The following is a 19852-nucleotide window of genomic DNA, read 5'->3' as shown; positions in this document are numbered from 1 at the left end:
GGATGTCTGCTCCCTTTATGTTTCTGTACATGCTTTGTGTAAACCCTTTAAAAAATGATACCTTGTGCTGTGGTAAGCTTTAAATGCTCTTGGATCGCTGGGGAAACAAGACCTTTGTATAATTTTGAAAACGTATTTTCTCCAACAAACAACTTTTAAGTCACTTTAAAAATTTGAAGACCACTGTTTGAGTTTATCAAAGTGATGATACCTCTGGCAATGTTTTGAGCTTATTTTTGTTGCATAGGGGTTTTTGCATGTAATTTGGTGATTAGACTGAGCAAGTGGTATGACATATTAAATCTTGGTTTTGATAGATTTCCAGAAGAAACAGCCAGACGATGACTCTACTCCCAGCACAAGCAACAGCCAGTCAGATTTGTTCTCTGGGGAAACGAACAGTGACAACAGCAATACCTCTCTAACCATGCAGGCCGCTAACTCCAACCAGCAACTTTTGACAGAACTGAATGTAACTTCACCGAGCAAAGAGGAATGTAAGTGCATGAGTCCTAAGTGAAAGCAAAGGAGGCATAACAAACATTTTGCTTTGTTCTTAGGTTTATCTTTTACTGACTTCCTCTGGAAGTTAATCGCCTGGATTTTGGGGTGAAGGGGAAGGTTAGAAGCTATTTACAAAATAGACATTGATGGATTTAACTGAAGAACAAACAGAGTTTTTAGCTAACTTTACATTTGATATATTTCATGTATATGTAAGCCATTTGATGTGTGGGAAAGAATTTAATTGTGAGAAACTCCTCACATTAATGATAAATTCATATGTATATTCTAGCATCAACACTAGTAGCTTGTGAAATCTGACTTTAAACATGTTGGGTTTTAATTACTGTAGTTGCACATAACACTTGATTGTAATGCATGTTGTCTAGACTGATACTTGCAAATAACTTGCTTCATGTGGTAATTTATCTATTCTTTCAAGACCTATCCTTTGTCTTTATTGAACTGTCAAGCAAAAATTCTCTCTGAAGGTAAGTTAGAATGCCTAGCAAACACAGTGAGATAAAACTGACTTTTAAATTATTCTTAACCTCTGTATAAAGTTCATCTTGCATCTGATATATTGAGTTGTAAAATCTGCATTCTACAACCTAAGCTCCAGTGTGTAATTTGTAGCTTCATTTTTCTCTAGTTTTAGATTTATTTTAGAAGGTTTATTTAATTTTAATAATTAAATTGTGGAGAGATAATAATTAATTATGGAGAGAAAACCCCTTGAGCTGAGATTACTTTAGGTTGTGGCTACTGAATACATCAGCACATTGCAAGAAAATGCTTGTTTTTCTGTAGGAAATCTACAATGGCTACTCTGGTTCTTCTGGAACATTTAGGCAACTGCTAGAAATAACAATGTTGACAAGGCACTAGGACTAAAACATCTTGCTTTCAGTTGTGTTAAGTCTTTGCTTAGGGTGGTTTTGCTGAGTTGTCCAAGTATTCTGTTTATAGGTATGAAGAGTTTTTCATTATGCAGTTTGGCTGTGGACAAAGCATAAAATGTAATTTTGGGATTGTGGTGGTTTATTAGACTAACTAAAGTAAAACTTCTAAACTGTGAAGCTGTTACCTATCCATATTTGAGAATACTGTCAGAAATACAAGTGCTCAAATGTGACGAGTTCTTGTCGTAAGACTAATTTTGCTGTGTAACTCATGTCTCTGCTTTGGGTACACAGTTGGTGCTGACTACCCTTCCATGTTGTCCTTCTGTTCAGTGCTTCTGCAGGGAAAATTTTAGCCTGCAGTAAAAACAAGGTCTTAAAACAAGCTTTCTGGGGAATTCAGGAAAACATATTATGCTTCACCAACACATTTGGGTATTCACAATGCAGGGGACTTAGAGCACCTTGCTCGATTGCTAGCCAGTGTCATAGGGTGCTTCTGTAGTGTTTACTAGGTCAGCTTTTCTGAAAATTTGTTCAGGTAGAAATGAAACTGGTTTACAGCATAGTGTTCCTATTGTGACTGAGAAAGATTTGGTAAGTGGGAAGGTGATTACAGGAATTGGAAAGAAATTAAATAGTGTCCTTCTTCCTGAATTGCTGGGAGGTTGTGAGCATACACTGAACATGATGGATATAAGCAGTACTGCCTGAAGAGCATTTGAAAACATTGCCTATTAAAAAAAACTCTCTTTATGACTTCCTGCTGGGATGTTTTTAAGTGAAATGCAGTGGAGAGATTTATTTACAGCTCTGCCTGTTTCCACATCCCCACTACCTCTCTAATGAAGCTTAATATTATTTATCAGAAATAACTATGTACAGATGGAGATTTTCTGATGGATAATGACCTCATTGGGCAAGGTTCTTTCCTTTAATGAAGAATGCCCAGACTTAAATGTCTTTAAGATTTTAGTTTGAGGTTATCTTTCTCTGTGCAATATTTATTTATTTTGCAGCATGTTCTGTAAAGTATGCACTGCTGTTAGTACAGCTGTGTTCTTTAAAGTCTGATACTTCTCACTGCCATGTGATGACATACAGCTGTGTTCTGTTCTGAACAGAATTGAGGTAATTCACCAGAAATCAACTGTGTGGAATCACTATGGTAATCCTTATCCAAGTGTGGGAACAGTGATCTAATGGGGAAGGATCCTCATATTTCATTCTACTCACTTCTCTTTCCTTTCAAGATTTTGCGGATAGTCTTACATCAAAGCATTTGCCACAATACTTAAGTCCACAGGGTAAACAAAGGGGACAAAATTGCAGCAAGTCATTTAGGCAATTAAAGTCATGTTACAACTGAAGAAAACCATAGAAATCACATGTGGCAAGATTCATACTCTGTATCAGAGAAAGGGAAAGGGTTTTTGTACTTGTTTTTAAATAGCTATTTCCTTTTTATCACAGAATTAATTATATAGGAGAAAATTCCTTGAACTATATTTTGCAGTTCAGTTTGACAATGTGCAAGTATTTGTGTGGTTTTTTTGTTACTGTTTTGATTTATGTTACCTACCACAATGGCTGATGTGCCTTCTCTCTCCCTTACAGGTGAATATATTTAATAGTCAATATTATAGATAATATTATATTTACAGTCAACAAAAATGTGACAAAGAAATTTTTACCCAGTAGTTTTCAGTATTATTTACAGTCAAAAAAATGTGTTAAAAATTTTTACCCAGAGACAATGACACAAGCTCAGTAATTTTTTTGCCCTCGTTCACATGTGTTTGATCTTTTATGATCTATTACTAATCATTATTTTTTTAAAATTCTGTTGAAATTGGTGAGGGAGGAATTCTGTGGTATTTTTTTTTCCCCTTCACATATACTTCTTGAGTTGCCTGTTTCTATCCAAAACTTTCAGGTCTCACCAGTTGCAGTAAATTTTCTGAAATAAACTTGCAGACAAAGAGTAATATTGATATTGGTATAGCTCTAGTTAGTCTAGAGCTGCATGGATTTTACTGATCCATTTCTTAACAGGTAGTTAAATCACTCTAATTTTTGTTCTGCTGCTGCTTTATGTGCAGGTAAGTTTAATCTGTTCACACTTTTCCTTCCATCTCCTCCTTTCATTTAGGAGCTCCTAATGGTAGTTATTTCAGCATCAGTCACTGTATCAGCCAGTTCCTCTGTCAAAGTTTTCCTTTTCATATTGGGTGGGCAAGGTTTTTGACAGGGAAAAAATGGGTTTGACAATGGCCCTCACTTTTCTATGTCCTTACCTTCACCCACCAACATTATTAAAAAAAAAAAAAAGCCGCTTATTAAGCAAGGTTCTATGTATTTTGGTAGAGAAAAGGTCACACTGTACATGGAATAATTTTGCTTAGTTTCAGGCCTTCAATGCTTTCTTTGGGGCTGTCACATCATTTTTCTGTCACTGTATGAGCAGAGCTAAAGCTGGTTCTGTGCAGGTTTGAAATTAACTGTGTTGTTATATGACAGGAGAAATGTCAATGTGAAGAACACTGACTCTGGCAGCTTGATCAGATTTGGTATTTCAGTAGTTTTTAGCTTTGGCTGACAGGATTTTATTTTAATTGTGTGCTTAACTTTTCTTGGCCTTCTTGAATAGCAAAAAACAATTGAGAAAAGGGACAAAATGAATAGCTGCTGTTTCTAAAAATGTTAAATGCTCTTCATTTCTGTGTTGAAGAATTTATAAGAAGATAAACTAAGATCTGAGCTACTGCTGTGAATGTCAGAAAATATATTGGAGATTTCAGCCCAGAAAGATCGTGATGATCACTGACCGCACCTTACCTCTCTGTGTGCTGAATTTTAGATGCCCAGACACAAAGGTATTTCATGACTGGATGTCTCTAAATTTTGGCTAGTTTCTGTATACCCTTCAGAATTTAAGCCATTGTATATCACAACTAAAACGTCTTTGTCTTGAACATTTAAATTTGCAAGATAAGGTTAGAAAATGCTTTATAACATCATTTATTTTATTAAGCATTTGTGTGCAGTAGAAGCACTGAAATACCCCCAGTTATGGAGTAATTTTAGTGAAGTTAGTGTATATTAAGTGTATTCGTCCTGAGACAGAGATGCAGTAGGCTTCTTTAAGACATACTGGGCAGAAACGTGAGAGATTGTTTTTCCTACTGCACCTATTGGATGTTTGTACTGTGAATTTTATTGCTTGTTGAAGCATGACTGTGTAAAAAGCCACATAGGCTATAGCACTCAAAAAGTAATGGTATTTTTTCTCTTTGGAATAAAATAAAAATATATATCTTTTTTTACACATAACTTCGTGAAAAATGGCTAAACCAAGTACATTCTTTCTTTGCTTCTTTTTTGCAGAACAGTCCTTTCTCTGACACTACGCAAAAGGTTTCTAACAATTTATTACAACTTCATGGTTTTTGTATTTTGCTTGAGTTTGTGAGTAGAGTTCTAGATGACAGCTTTGCTATGTATGCTGTGAAAATACTTCACATTTTGAGTTATTATGATGACATCCCTAACTTCAATTTGTGCTTTTTAAGGAGAGTGATTTTTTAAATGACAGTTGTACTTGGATATTATTCATTGTATATTTTTTTAAATGACCTGACTTTGAGAATTCAGTAGGAGTCAGTTTTGTATTTCCTTTCTTCATTTATTTTGGGGTTTTTTTCAGGGTTTTTTGGTTTTTTTGGGGTTTGTTTTGTTTTGTTTTGTTTTGTTTTGTTTTTTTTCTGGGGGGTGGGGGCTGGTTTTTTGCTTTGTTTTGGGTTTGGTTTGTTTTTTTCCTAATTGAGTTAATGAGGAACTTTGCTCTCTGGCTCATCTCTGACTGAAGGTTACATGCATATCCACTTCTGTAACTAGTAAATGTATAAACAGACCAAGCTAGCTGCCTGGTTTTGTCTTGCTCGTCAAAAATGGTTGTAGAAAGTAATTTGCTTTGTTAATAACCTGATTTATTCTCAATAATACCAATGTATATGTTTTTATCTGATTCAAAAAAAATGCAGTAACTGGTAAAATTGTGCTGGGCTACAATGAAGCCTATGTGACCCATGTGACCCAGTATTAAATTAAACTTACACCCAAACATAACTGAGAAACATGGGTGATGGTGAATAATTCTAATTTTCTTTCTCAACTCACAAGATTGTCATGTGCTTTTTCTCATTGTAGTCAATTTTGTGTCTTGTATCAAAGCAAGAGTGGAGACATCTCTAATACAAGATATTCACCTGTCTGGTTTTTGATGTAATAGGCATCTTTGGGTTTCTGTGCCACAGAACAAGAACTAGCTATTTTCTCAGGCTCTTGCTTTTATTAAATTAGATAACAGTAAAAGTTGTTTTACATTGTCTGGGATTTTTTTGTTTTGTTTTGTTTTTGGGTTTTTTTTTGTTTTTTGTGGTTTTTTTTGTTTAGCCTTATTTTCATTAGAACCAATTTACAAATTGTCTTTTGTTACTGAATTTAATGTTAAAATTAACTGTCAGATTTTTAATTTGATTATCATTGAGTATGATTTTTTAAAAATATTTATCACAAAATACATATATTTCAATATCAATGCAAGCACTTTTTTTTCTGAGAATTTGTAAGAATGCTTTCAAATGTAAAACCATATTGAGTTGTGGGCCATTTCTTTTGAGAAATGCCACCAGTATTATGTGCCAGTACAGGACATAAAGGCAGTTAGAAATTTGAATAAGAAGTGTCATTATCATCTTTTCTTCAGTGAAGAATCTTTACATAAGTTTCCATCTATTCCATACAGTCTCCATTTCATATAAAGAACATATCTATGTTTTCTGACAAGCAAAGGTCTGGCACAAAGATTTATGAAATGAGCACATCTTTCTACATCTGTGGCATGATAATTTTGAAACATAATGAAGACTAGGGATGTTATACCACTGTTAATTGTTCCTTCTGATTTATAGTTACTTCACATGCAGAATAGACAGTGGTATCCTAGGGTCCCATTTATTAGTGTGAAAGGACCCCATGGAACACAAAATAGAAACACAAACCACATTGGAAAAATGTGGGTTAGAGCTGCACAGCTATTGAGGTTAAATAAAATTGTTTATAAAAATATTATTTAACTGCTGGTTTCAAAAGCACATTTTACAGTTCAACTTACACCTATGAACTAGGAGAATATAATGTCTATTACTGAGGAAAAGCAGGTAACCAATTGAGACAATAGTAGGGAAGAAGGTGGAATCTGAATCCTGTCTCCCTTTACTTCATTATAGTTGTTAAATTTACCATCTATTCAGCAACAAAGCAATCCTGGTTTCATTTCCTTGTTCAAAAGCTTCATGCAGACAAAAATCCACAAAAATACCTAAAGGCTGATTTGTAAAATTAGATTTTAAAAAATATTTTTATGTGATATAATCCTCTTATCTGTGTAGTAATGACATCACTTAGATGATCATGCATCTTGCCCGTTCTGCAGCAAATAAGCAGTTTTTCATTGTTGTAAAGTTCTTCAGCCTTTTTTCCTTAAAGATAATATAGTCTGTCTGTGCAGACTGAACTTGGAGATTTATTTTTCTGTTTGTTTATGTGTTAGTGCTCATAATCAATGACTGTCTTCAGACTCAGTTTTGTAGATTAATTAGATTATGTCTCTCCCAGTTCAGCAAATGTACAACTAGGTTACTGGTTTGGACAAGTTTCCCAAGTTGGGCTCTTTCCTGTATTGCAAACAGCCATGAAATTGTTCCTGTGCTGGCACCACTGTCCAAGGAAATTCAGCTCTTACTTACTACCTTGTTCCAGCCTGTTGCATTCAAGGGGTCAATGTGGCTTATCTGGGTATGAACCATCACAGTACCAAAAGCTCAGAGAGGAGTTCCTCTGTCCATATGTTGCTGTGATCAAATGCTACCGAGCTTCAGGCTCTTTATTTTTCATGTTTGTTCATTATCTGGCTTGCAGTTTTTGTGGCATCTGAAGTTGTTTCAAATTATTACTGTAATTTAGACTTTTTACGCATGTGTTAACTTAATTTTGCTCCCTTCTGTGTCTCTTTCTCTGCACAGTGTGCTTCCGAGTGCTGTTCAAACCCACCTGATGCATGTCCTCTGGGTTCAGACTTAGTGGTTCTTCAAATAGCAAGGAGAGGGGGTTAAACAGCCTAGTGCTGAACTTTTTTCCTGCATAGGAGGCTCTGACTGAGTGGAGTCATTTCACTTTACAGACTTCAGGAAGGGGAAACAAGTTGCCCTGACTCAGAGATGTCCTCAGGACAAATACTGCTTGGCAGCAGTTTTCATAGTTCAGAAAGGGAGATGGACAATGCAGAAGGGCATTCCAAAAGACAATTTAAACATACAGAATTTAGAATAGTCTACAATAGTAAATAATAGCAATATTAATGTATCCATAGAAATATAAGCAATATATAAAATTTTGCTACTTTGGATAATTAGAGAAATTAGGTTTTAATCTGTTTTTCTAATCAATATATTTTGAGTACAGCTAACAGTAAGTTACAGAACACTGTGGATATCAGAAGCCAAAAACATAGTAACTACATTAATAAGACCTATTGTATTAATATATGATAAGGTTCAAATTATCTTGTTTTGCCCATTGTTAATTCTATGTTTGAATTTTCAAACATGAGGATTCGCAAAATTCCTACAATACTTCAAATTTCTTCAGTAGCTTTTAGTATTTTTGCATTTATAATCATCTTCTCTTGGGATTACATTATCCCTGGGCAGTGACTGCTTTTGTTTGAAAGAGGAGTTGCAAATGTCAGAAACCATACACTGTGAGAAATAGGAGCAGAAGCTGTTGTGTTATCTGTTAATTGGATATAGAGTTGAAAGATATTTATTTTCTTCCATTTTAATGTCTTGTTTGTGCTGAGCAAAAAGAGCTCTACAGCCTTGTGGGTTATATTAGAAGCTAGACACGTGTGTCCTTTCACTGTGCACTGAAGTGTTCTATGTAGCATAGTTAAATAACATTGAAAAAATTACTTTTTTTGGTAATGAAAATGGAGATATATCCTGAATCATGTGAAGTTATAAGCCTACCTTTGTGAATAGCCAAGATAGACTGGTGTTCTGTTGTTATGACTTCCCTTTTTCACACACAAAATTTTTATCAAAGCGTTGAGAAATACAGTGTCTTGTTTCAAACAATATAAAGATGACAGAATTAACAGTTATGTATACCAAAAGATTCCATGTAGTGCCTTCCACATGGAACTGCACAGCCAAGGCCACAGTACTGAATTATGCATGACATTTTTAATGGTGGAACAAAAGGAGTAGCAGAAGGAAATTCAGCAAAGTACGTGCTGACTTCACTGGTTATTAGGCACTAGTGCCTATACATGCAAATCCCAAGATACTCTTTATTGAAACTCTGGTGCTGTGCTATACAAATCAAAGCTGTATGAAAGTCATACCTAATGAGGGAAGAATAAATAACAGGAAAACTCTGACAAAGGGAAGTGCAGAATGCATACCGACTTATTGTACTTTAGAGAGTGAGAAATAAAGTTCTTACATTTGGCTGGATGCTGAAGGTATCAGCTACTGTAAATATTTACTTTACAATAATTGAAAGGATTAGTCTTATTTGTTAGTCCACAGTGATGATGCCTCTCACTGTCTATTCAGTGAAAACTGGGAGAATATAACTAAAATTATTTACAGAAGAGCTGCTGCATTTTAAGAGGAGCTTCATCTGAAGTCAGTTCATTGAAATTCTGTACCCTGTTAAATTTATTGCTTACACACATTTTATATTGAAGCCAAATACTTGGTGTCTGAAAGTAGAGACTGACTTAACAGACCTGCTCTGTAGGTTTTTGAATATGCAGAAGGTTTCACTGAAAAAACTTTGTAAGGATTCTGTTTCAGTATTGATTTTCTTCCCCAAATTCCCCAACCGCTACACTAAGCATTTCTGAGCCTTTGGCAATAGTAGTACTAACATAGATCAAGATAACTTCTTCTAGGCCAGAATATAAAAAAATTTGAAAATATTATGTTGTAAAAAATTATTTCTGCTTACTTGACCCTTTCTGGTTTTTGAGAAGAGGTTGCTGCTTGTCAATGCTGTCAGACTTGAAGCCAGCACCACTTTGGTGATACCAGGATGCTTGATCCATCCATGCAGGATGTTGTATTTTTGCCTAGGAAAGGACCCACCCCAGGACTCCCAGTCCTCTTCACTTCTCATATACAGACTTGACCCTGCATAGAGGTCCCCACCACTCCCCTCCCCTTACTTGTGCAGTTCAGCCATTTCTCACCAACTCCCTCCTTACCAGCCTGGAGAATCCAGCAGTGCCTTGCAACACTGTCTGTAACATCTGCCAACCACTTATGTTGTTGCCTGTCACAAGCAGCAATTTCTTATGTCAGGTTCAACAGTTTTCCATGTCTTGATGCTTCCCTTAACCTCTGACCAGGTCCTGATGAGTGCCCTTAGTGTTGGCCTGCAGGCTAAGAACTGGCTTCTTGACCATTGTAACCACCTATTATAAGATTACTCATCGCACAGATGTGAAATGGTGTGTGTTACTGGAGGAACTTGTTGGGAAAACAATAAACTCATCAAGTTTATTGGTCCTTCTCTGGAAAATTGAGAGTGTAAAACTCTGTTCCCAAGTTGACTTCATTGAAATCAAATGCACCAAAAAAGTTCCTCACATTTTTCTCCTTCAACTGCAGAATTTTTTTAAGAGTTACAATGCTATGAATATTTCATGATAGACAAAACTGCCTGAGACCTGAAACTTAGTGAAAAAGAGAAATGAAGGAAAGCTTCAAGGGGGAACATCCCAGAAAGAAGCACAAAGAAACAGTTTACTAACAAGCCAGGGTTGAAAATACTTGAAAAAGTAAAAACATTGCCATAGTCACAGTGCTGCTTTCCAGATATGCAAAGACTGGGAAATAAAAAAAGGGAAAAAGTATTTTTAGTATTTTTCAATGCATGAAGACTTAATGTTAAAGGTCATCCTGTTGTACTAAGCTCTGTGGTATTGCCAGCAGGTATTGCTATATCACCAGCAGTTTAGTGCAGACTTGATTATTGGTATTTTGATAGTCAAACTCTGAAGGTGTAACTCAATTTCAGGCTCTCTAGCATCTTCCCATTTTTAATACTCAATTTTCAAAGCTATGATGTGTTACTACTATTGTCAGTGCTACTGTCAATTTGTCTTGGCTTCCCTGCATGGAGTTTATTTTTATTTATTTTTTTTCTGCAAGTCACTGTGTACACTCAATTGGTTGCTATTTTAACAAGATCTCTGGAGAACTCCTCAATGATTATGCATGTTAAGAAAAAAGGCAGAAAGCAATTTACTACCAAGCAGATACCAGATGAGTGGGCAAGAGTCCTGAGCTGAAAAACCTTAAACATGGAAACAGCTTGTTAGCATATGCTTGTGCCACACTTAGAACACATAATGAGAACAAGATCAGAGGCAAAGTTATCTCCCTGGAGTCAGTAGCAAGATTTGATATCACAGAAGTGATCACTTTTTCCCTTGCGTTATTTGTGGGTCACTTAAATGCATTTCTAGCATTGCAATTGCGGTGTATATTTTCCTAAAAATGCCTCTTGAAATATTTATAAAGTATATTTTAAAAGTGTAACTTTGTCCCAATTTTTCATCTATTTTTTTACCACAAGACATTCAGATTCAGCTGGGAAAGAAGTACTGAGAGTAGAACTACTTCCATATGTGCTCTCCAAAGACAAGTGCTCCTCCATGTTTTTTATGTTCTTAAGTAGAATCTTGATGTGGTTGTAAATGTTAAATGAAGGTGATGTTTTGAGACATACAATCTTTTCTGTTTCCAGGTGGGCCATGCACAGGTACAGCTCATGCCTCGTTAACCACACCAACCAAAAGATCTTGTGACTCAGGTAGGTGTTTTGCGGGGTCAAGAAATTAGGTTTTGCATTATATTAAGCAGTTATAGTTTAATAGTAAAGGGTAATAACCATACCTGGCAAATGCCAAATGAAAATAAATAATTGTTGGTTTGCTGCTAGAAATGTATATATAAAAGGATTAGTATGGCAGATAGTTCATCTGAGAATCCTGTTAAATATAATTCTATAAATACACTCTGTTTTCAGTTAATCTTTGTGAAAACAAGACATACAGGAGTAATCATTTGTTTAAGTCTAATAATTGTGATAGTGTTCTGGAAATCTTGCCCTTGAAATGCAAAGTATTGAGTAGAAAACTGTTCTGAGTACATTGACTGTACCTGATTGAAGACACAGTATAGACAGCTGATCTTTGCTTTGGGACTAAATTTTACTTGCTTTGGGTCCTTTGATGCCTTTATTTCTATATGTAGGATGTAGATGGATAATTTCTCACAGAGCTGGTATTAGGAGCAACATGTTAAGTCATTGCCAGGCTGAAGTCGCTGCTTCTGAATCAGATCTGTCCTGAGAAACCACACGTGCACTCATTCAGTCAGGCAGCAGTACCTGCACTGGCTCAGGTCTTCTGCAGGCTTTGGTTTTGTGTGGATTATGGGGGACTCACACAATTCTTTCCACCAGGACTACTGTTGGAAGCCATAATCTCCTGTAGAGTGGTGGGTGTGTAGGTAGTGGCAATGTTCTTGCAGCCTGTGTTTCCAAAATAATTTTTGCCTATATTTGAATTTATGTGCAGAAAGGAAGGGTATTCCAGTTTGAGTAAAGGGCTCTTGCTCTTTAAGGAGTTCAAGGGAAATTTCCTCTGAAGTAATTCTTTCAAAAAGTCTTTCAAGTTACTGTTTGAGCTGAACTGTAGTTATTCCATAGGTGAGTGTTGTTAGCTTGCAGCAGATGTGTGGTGATACAAGTTGGCTTGTTCTGCAGTGAAGGAAGATTACAGAGAAGCTGCATTACCTTGCTCTTGGTGCAGGTGCAGATTTCTCAAGTAGCACATGATAATCTGTGACAGTGAGTGGTTTTTGTCAAAGAACTGAATTTGAAACTGGAAGATAGTTCTTCAAAACAGGGAGACTGGATTTTCTTTTCTGTGGAGCCATGGACATGTATCTAAACAAGATGGAATGTTTGCCAATATATACCCTGAAAACTAATCTGTTTGCTCATGGCATTTCTAAATTGTATTTTCCTTATATGTTAGCTGTTGTAATGTTTAGCTGGTTTTCATGGCAGAGTAATTTAAAAGCTTACTGTGGTACTACAGATACAGTAACCAGAGTACTGCTGGAAATTTTTGTGTGCATGCTTAGCAAAAAGAAATGTAAGTTCATTATTTGGAATGTGAAGTAGCACTAATAAAAGATCCTTGGAGTAAAGCAGATGAAACCACAAGACATATTGAAAAATTTGCACAGTAGTTATTTTATTTTCAGTTTGTACTCTTGTTTGGTCTGTGCATGCTTGTATGTTTTTCATTTAATGTGTTTTGCAAGAAAAGGAGGAGATTGCCTTAATTTGATACCACAACTTTAATCTTCAGACAGCTAAATCTACTAATTTTGAATTACCTCAATTTCCCCTGAGGTTCTTACATTATTTGCTCAGAAATCTACATATTATCTGTATAGTCCCTTACATGAATGAGCCTGGTACCAAGAGTTAGTTTTCTTCTCCAGATCTTGAATTTTCAGCAAACTTTAATTTTTAAAATAAATTACCATGTTGTCATGGGAATTGACAAAAAAAACATTGGCTACAAAATATTACCCAGAAGTGCTGTGACATCTTCAGGCATGAGCAGCATACTGTGTAGGTGAACATTTGTCAGGGTTTAACCACGAGACCAAAACATAGCTTCATTATCTACTGTGAAGAAAATTAACTCTATCCCTGCCAAAACCAGCAAATTGTTTCACACTACAATCACTTCAGCTTCCCAGGAAGCTACTTAAAGTATGCAAGCAGTATTTGTCAACACTACACATTGTTTAAAGCCTATTTTCTGTAAGTATCCTATGTTTCTTTTTCTTGGAAGAGCTTTGAGGAAAAAATGTTGTGTTGGATTTTATCTGTGTAATTCTGTTCACCCTTCAAACATAGTTTTTCCCCAAAGTTCCCTAGATCAGCATTTGAGACAGAAAATTAGAAATTTGACCTACTTATTTTATATGTAAGTTTCCATCAGAATGTTGAGGAAGGAGACAAACCTTTCATATTTTATCAGCATGAGTGTAACAATTGAAGAAAGATCAAAACAATAAATCTGCCAAGGTAAAGGAAAATTCTCGTAGACAAAAAAGAGGTTTTACCTAAGGTACTTGTCTACCTGCATGCTGTAAGAGCTGTTCTGATAAAAAATAGTATTATGACACCAAATAGTGGGGTTTTCCTCCCGTTCGCCATAGTCGTCACTGTGGTAGAAGTATTTCTATTCCAGTGTACCCACAGGACAGGGATTATAATGAAAAAAATAAATAAAGTCTTGCAGTCATTAGTTTGGATGGTGCCTCAAAGGCTTCTGAGTGCTGGCAGTCTGAGGATTTTGTAGGAAGAATGATGGGACTGTATGGCCCAGTGTATAGCTTCTTATGCATTTTGATTTGTTTCTTAATGGTTGGGTAATATGATGATTGATGGCAGGTACTGGGAGGCTTCCTCTAGTACTGGGCACCCACATACCATTTGTATAAGGTGCCCATGTTGGGAAAGTGCAATAGCAAGTAGCATCTTGTTTTTCTGCTGTACAACTTTAATGATGATTTACTACACAATCTGTAAACAACCAGATTTTATAACATTTTTATGCAGCTTAAAGAAACCTGGAAAAAATTTATGGAACTGTGTGAGTGTGCTCAATTAATTTTTAATTGTTCAGTAGAGAAGATGGTGGAAACAGACTGATAAAATGTGGTAACGATACAATCAATTCATACATTATATCCATAAAGTTGGTGAGGTTTTAAGTACTTTATTTCTCAGTAGCAGTTCATCAGAGATGTGCATCTGTAATATTTTGTATAGTTATATGTGTAGATAGCTCACATTTTATGAGAGTATCTGTTGTAGATTGGTGTGGTGGTGTTTATATTGTACAAGATGAGAATCTGTCTCTTTTCTCTGTATGTTTTCTAATTTAAAAATTGAGTCTAGATGATTGAAATAATTATTTCACTGCTTGAGTAAAGTGGTTAAACAGGGCTGTGGTCCTTTATGAAGTTTCAAATTTATTGATGTTCTTGTACTAAGATATGTGCTTACTTGTAACAGTGCCTGGAATCCAAATGCATTGAGGTTGAACCTCCACAATTGAGAGGACAGCCTTTGAGGAGTTATAGGAAGGTCAAGTTGTGCAAATAGAATTACACAGTTTTTGAGCCTGAGCTAAAACCATGAAGTCATTACATTGATAAGATCATTTTTTTAATCAATCCTTATGTGTTGAGTAAGGACAAAAGGACCTCATACACCACTAATTAAATTTTCTTTTTTAATTGCTCTAAAACGTTAATAAGCTCCTGAGCAAAAAATACACAGAAGATTACTGAAGAGGCCTTTATAGCACTAAACTAACTTTGAGGTCTGTTTTTCAAGTGACTATTAAGGTGTTCTTTAGTGTTTGACTTCTGGAGGGCATTGTGTTGAAATCCAGCTTTCTTGGAGCTCTTTCACCAACAGGAAAGTGATGATAGAACAGCCTTTGAGCAGTATAGTAAATCACCAAGCCCTAGCAATAATAGTGCCCATTAGGAACACTCTTCCCCCTCCCTCTGCTCAGTTTCCAGCTGCACTAATAGAGCAGCACATCAAGCAAAGCTGTAAATAAAAGTTACAACCTAATAGGTGGGTGCTGAAGTGGAACGGACAGGAGCTGAGGCATGGAGGCCTTATTGCTGCTGATCAGCAATTACAAACAGGATGAAGTGCCTGGGACTGGCACTGATGTGCCAGGATAGAGGATAGAGGCTGGGAGATGACGCTGTGCCATGATCAGATGATGTATGGTAATGGCTTTTTACTGCCTCAGCTTATTGCCTAGTTCTATGATATGCTGGATTATCTGTTCTATGCTCCCATATCTATCTGGATGGACAGATTGGTTTCCTCTCCTCCTGGTTATCTAAGAGCCTTCTCAGTGTTATGATTATTGTAGATTAAAATCCTCCCAGTTGTTAAGGATCATAATAAGTCATAGCAGTAAATGCAATTAAGGACTTGCTCTAATTTTATGATTTATTTCTACTATCACCTTTCTCAGCTTTACAAAGCCACACTTGTTCATTAAAAATAGTGTCTATGGCTGACCTGAACTTTCTTTGACACTGAAGGCATCCTATGATTTTAGATTAATTGAGTTAGATGGAGAATCCAAAGTGATGATTTTAGCATCAATACATCAAAAAGTTTGTTAAAAGTCAACTGTAGCTATGATGATTCTTGCCTCTGAGTTTAGAAATTTCAGCTGTTTCTCAGATGGTTTATAAGAGCTTGTTAGCACACAATAATTGGTAATATTTTTTTTTTTTGTAAAAAAATCTTTCTTGATTTTTATCTACCACAGTTTAGCACATTTCTGTGCTAGACATCTAAATCATCGCTTTACTAAACTGCAGTACTGCAGTGAAAAAAATGCCTTGAATTTTAGTCCCTATTTGCTTTGAACTAAAGACATTTTTCAACCATCTTCATAGTTCCTACATTAATCACTCATACTGTTTACTTTTGAGGAGAATTTTCTTCCAACTAGTGGAAAAAACACAGCATTCAGAAACGAAGAGGTGTGCAGCAGCTTGACAGCATATGAAGACAGTGACTTCTGTCCGTGTCTATTCAGTACAGACAGGATAAAATGAATAGATTATTTTTCTATCATATGGTATTACAACAGGAATACTTTTGCTGCTGTGTTAAAAGTACACTAAACTAAGATGAATGGAAACTTTTCACAGTATTACTTTGAAATTAACTTTCACTTCATGGCTCCTAGGTGTACCTTTTCTTTGCATTGATCATCAAGTGAGGAAGCTAGATAGCTGAGGTGGCCAAAGGGATTAAAAATGTACCATGGCTGTGAAAGCCCTCTGTCACATGCTATATAGAAAAAATTACAAATACTTAAGAGACATGCCAGTAATTTTTATTTAGGATTAACTTCTTTTTCTTACCAGTCTGTTGTAATCATTCTTGAAAGGACTGTTGGCCTTAAGAAATAAAATAACTGTTGTGGAATAAGATAAATAGATTAACATGATAATGTACATGCTTATTAATGTTTACCATTTATAACATTATATTCTCCAAAACCAGACTAACTGAGATAAATTCTCTTAAGACCATGTAAGGCAGTCAAACATGATCTCCAAGAAAGAAAACTCCTGGGTATAAGAACAGTTTAATAATTAAAATAATAATAAATTGTAAAAAAAGGGAAATGGCAAAAAGGAGAGAGAAATAACTAACTTATGCCATCCATTCTGAGCAGCAGCCCCTGGCCAGCTTTCCCCCTGGTTTATATGCTGATCATGACACCATAAGGTTATGGAACATCCCTTTGGACAGTGGGAGTCAGCTGTCCTGGCTGTCCCCCTTCCCAGCTTATTGTGCCCTCCAGCCCCTTTCATTGGTGGGATGAGGTGAGAAGCTGAAAAGCCCTTTACTCTGTGTAAACACTGCTTAGCAACATCTAAAGCATCAGTGTGTTATCAACATTATTCTCATGTCAAATCCAAAGCACAGCACTGCACCATCTAGGAAGAAAGCTACAGTGGAAACCAGGACACTGTGTCACGCAGAAAGTGGGATTTGGTATATGCTGGTGTGAGTGGCAGAGATGTACAATAATTCAGGTAGATTTTGGTTATTCAGAGGTTCATAGGTTATATGAATCAACCATTTTTTCCCTTGTGGGGAGGAAAAAAACCCAACCCGGTAAAACAGAAGCAAACCACAATAATCAGAATCTCTGTGGATGGGCAATAAGGGCCTTGTGGCCTGTGCAGGTGCTGACACACACACACACCTCTGTGTACCTCATAGTATTCCCAGCTCTCTAAGGTCAGTTCAAGTTCAGCATCCTAACAGAAAATGTCTTCCAAGTACTTAAACTGTTATTCCCACTATCTTTATTTATCCTCCAAAATCATCCAAATTTGTCTTCCTTTATCCTTTGTGCAGCTCAGATAAGCCCTTGAAACATTTTTGTTCTTCACCAAATAACTCTTTTAAAACTTCCTGGGTTTGTGTAAGTCCATTTCTCAGCTTTCACATCTTTATCTCTTTTTGCTGATTTTGTTTTAAATTTTTCATCTGTTTTCATTTCCAAATTCTGAATCCCATAAAAAAGAACAACTTGGAGGAAAATGTACTTGGGTCAGTAGGACAGGATGATCTCTTAAGAGGGTTTGACATTGAATTGTGAGCCAATAAGGAAATTATTTTGAATGTCAAACTAAAGGTCCCAGATTATAGGAATAAACACTGTTTGGATTAACTGTGTTAGGAACAGTATAGCTGGCTGATTAAGGGCAGAGATTTTTCCCCTCTAGTTGGCACTGGAACAGGTACCCACAGAGGCTGTGACATCTTTGAAAACTTTTGAAAATGTACCGGGTCCTGAGCAACCTGATCCAATTTCTTTGTTGTTTTACTCTGCATCAAGAAGGAGGCTGGACTGCATGACCTCCAGAAATCCCTTCCAACCTACTTTTTTTCAGTGACGCTAATGGAACACAAATATGATGTGAGTCTTTAGGGATACTTAGTCTAACCTCAGTAGCATTCATAGCACTTAATGAGAACAGATCTGGAAGTACAGACAAGCATTTAGTGCCTCAAGCACTTCAAGCTCTGTGGAGAAGAGCCAGGAGAGAGACTCTTGGAAAGGTGGGAGGGTTGGGATGGTCCCAAAGCAAAGATTTGGAAGAGCAGTCCATGCAGCAGCATTCTCTTGGGCCATGAGCTGGATAAATGACCTGTGCTTTTTGTAAATGAGACTCTCCTGTCCTGAAAAAACATGTGCTGCTGCCCTCAACATTTTCTCACCTCATTTTCTCCAAGGCTGATGCTTTTCAGTCTTGTTGGTGAAATTGTTGCCAAATACAAAACTATCCAGCTAAAAGGTCATCGTCCTTTAAAATTCAGATATTACCACCTCTTTTTACCAAAGTCTTAAGGAATTATGACAAATAATTTGTCTTTTTGTCAGTTTGTTGAAACTGAAGAGCAAATATTTTTTCCTTTATGTATATTTTGGTTGAAATTAAGCAGCTTTACCTTTATTATTTTTTAGTGGTTTCATGCCATGTTTCATTTTCAAAACTCAAGATCTCTGTGATCAATTAAGTGATCTCTGACAGTAGGTATATACTATGAAAGAATATAGATCTATTACCCTTATTTATTTATTGTTCCCCCAACATCTCTGAACTCCTTGTTTTATAACCAGAGACTGCTGGAAAAATTGCATCTCGTAACTTTAAACAAAGCACATGTCCATTCATTTCAAGGGTAAAGAAATCAGGGTTGTATGTCTTGCATTTCTCACCTACACTCTACTGGAAGAGGATTTGGGGAGCCTAGGCTTTGCTTTAATTTTGACAATATGGAGAATGTCACAAAGAATAGTTGAGATCATTAACTTTAAAGACCTGGCTCCTGTCAGGCTGAAGAATTGGATTGATTTTACCTCAGCAGTCAGCACCCTGATCTGATCTGATCTGTTCAGATCAGACAGCTTCCTTACAGGTATGCTTTAGCAAATGATACACATAATTCTAAATTTATCATTATAAACCTATAAATTATAATTTTAAAACTGTTACTTTATTGCACTGGAGATTTTTTAAATTAAATTAAGCATTAATAACTGGCCTGAAATATATTTGAAACAAATAGCCACTTACATTACCTTTTAATTCAGGTTTTGTTTTTTTTTTTTTACTATTTTAAAACACGTGTAACCCGCAGGGAACAAATCCACAATCAGATTCCTGGTGTACTTTTTGATGTGAGTGCCCCAAGGTTTCATCTGACTCTTTGTGAAGTTCTCTAGTCTGACTAATTATTTCAGTGAGCATCAGACAACTTCTAAGAACAAGTTTTCAGTGTTTTTATTTAGATTATAGTTTTCATAAGTACTTCAGAAATAAATGAAGGTGATTTTAAAGCCTTTCAGAAGTATTCTTTAGTCTGTTGAACACACAGGGAAGTATAACTACCAAGAAAGTGAGAAAGATGTTTGTGTGACAGTTTCATGAACATAGAAGTGATGTCTTTTTCCTGTTTCTGTTCCAAATTATTTCCATAACATTAACTTTGAGGAATAACTAATAACTAATGAGAGCAACATTTTGGAGCAAAAAGAAAAATTGAAAAGGAGCTGGATATAAGATACAAGACAGTGCACGTATTGTTGCATCCTCCAAGTTTCACTGATCTGTTCTTCCTCTCCCTGGTCTTTGGTTCTGGTCTTT

General features: G+C 36.0%; 1 protein-coding gene across 2 annotated transcripts in view; it reads left to right on the top strand.

The window, feature by feature from the left end:
- ZFAND3 (zinc finger AN1-type containing 3) overlaps window positions 1-19852 on the top strand; it is a 140740-nt gene that overhangs the window by 89386 nt on the left and 31502 nt on the right. For both annotated transcript variants that reach the window (XM_021550485.3, XM_021550486.3), the window contains exons 4-5: window positions 318-497; window positions 11289-11354. In XM_021550485.3, coding sequence (XP_021406160.1) covers window positions 318-497; window positions 11289-11354 — 246 coding nt within the window. The remainder of the gene's footprint in view (window positions 1-317; window positions 498-11288; window positions 11355-19852) is intronic.

This window comes from Lonchura striata, chromosome 3 (assembly GCF_046129695.1).
Source record: "Lonchura striata isolate bLonStr1 chromosome 3, bLonStr1.mat, whole genome shotgun sequence".
Lineage (NCBI taxonomy): Eukaryota > Metazoa > Chordata > Aves > Passeriformes > Estrildidae > Lonchura > Lonchura striata.
Note: the sequence above shows the minus strand (reverse complement) of the source record. Positions and strands in the feature narration are given on the sequence as shown.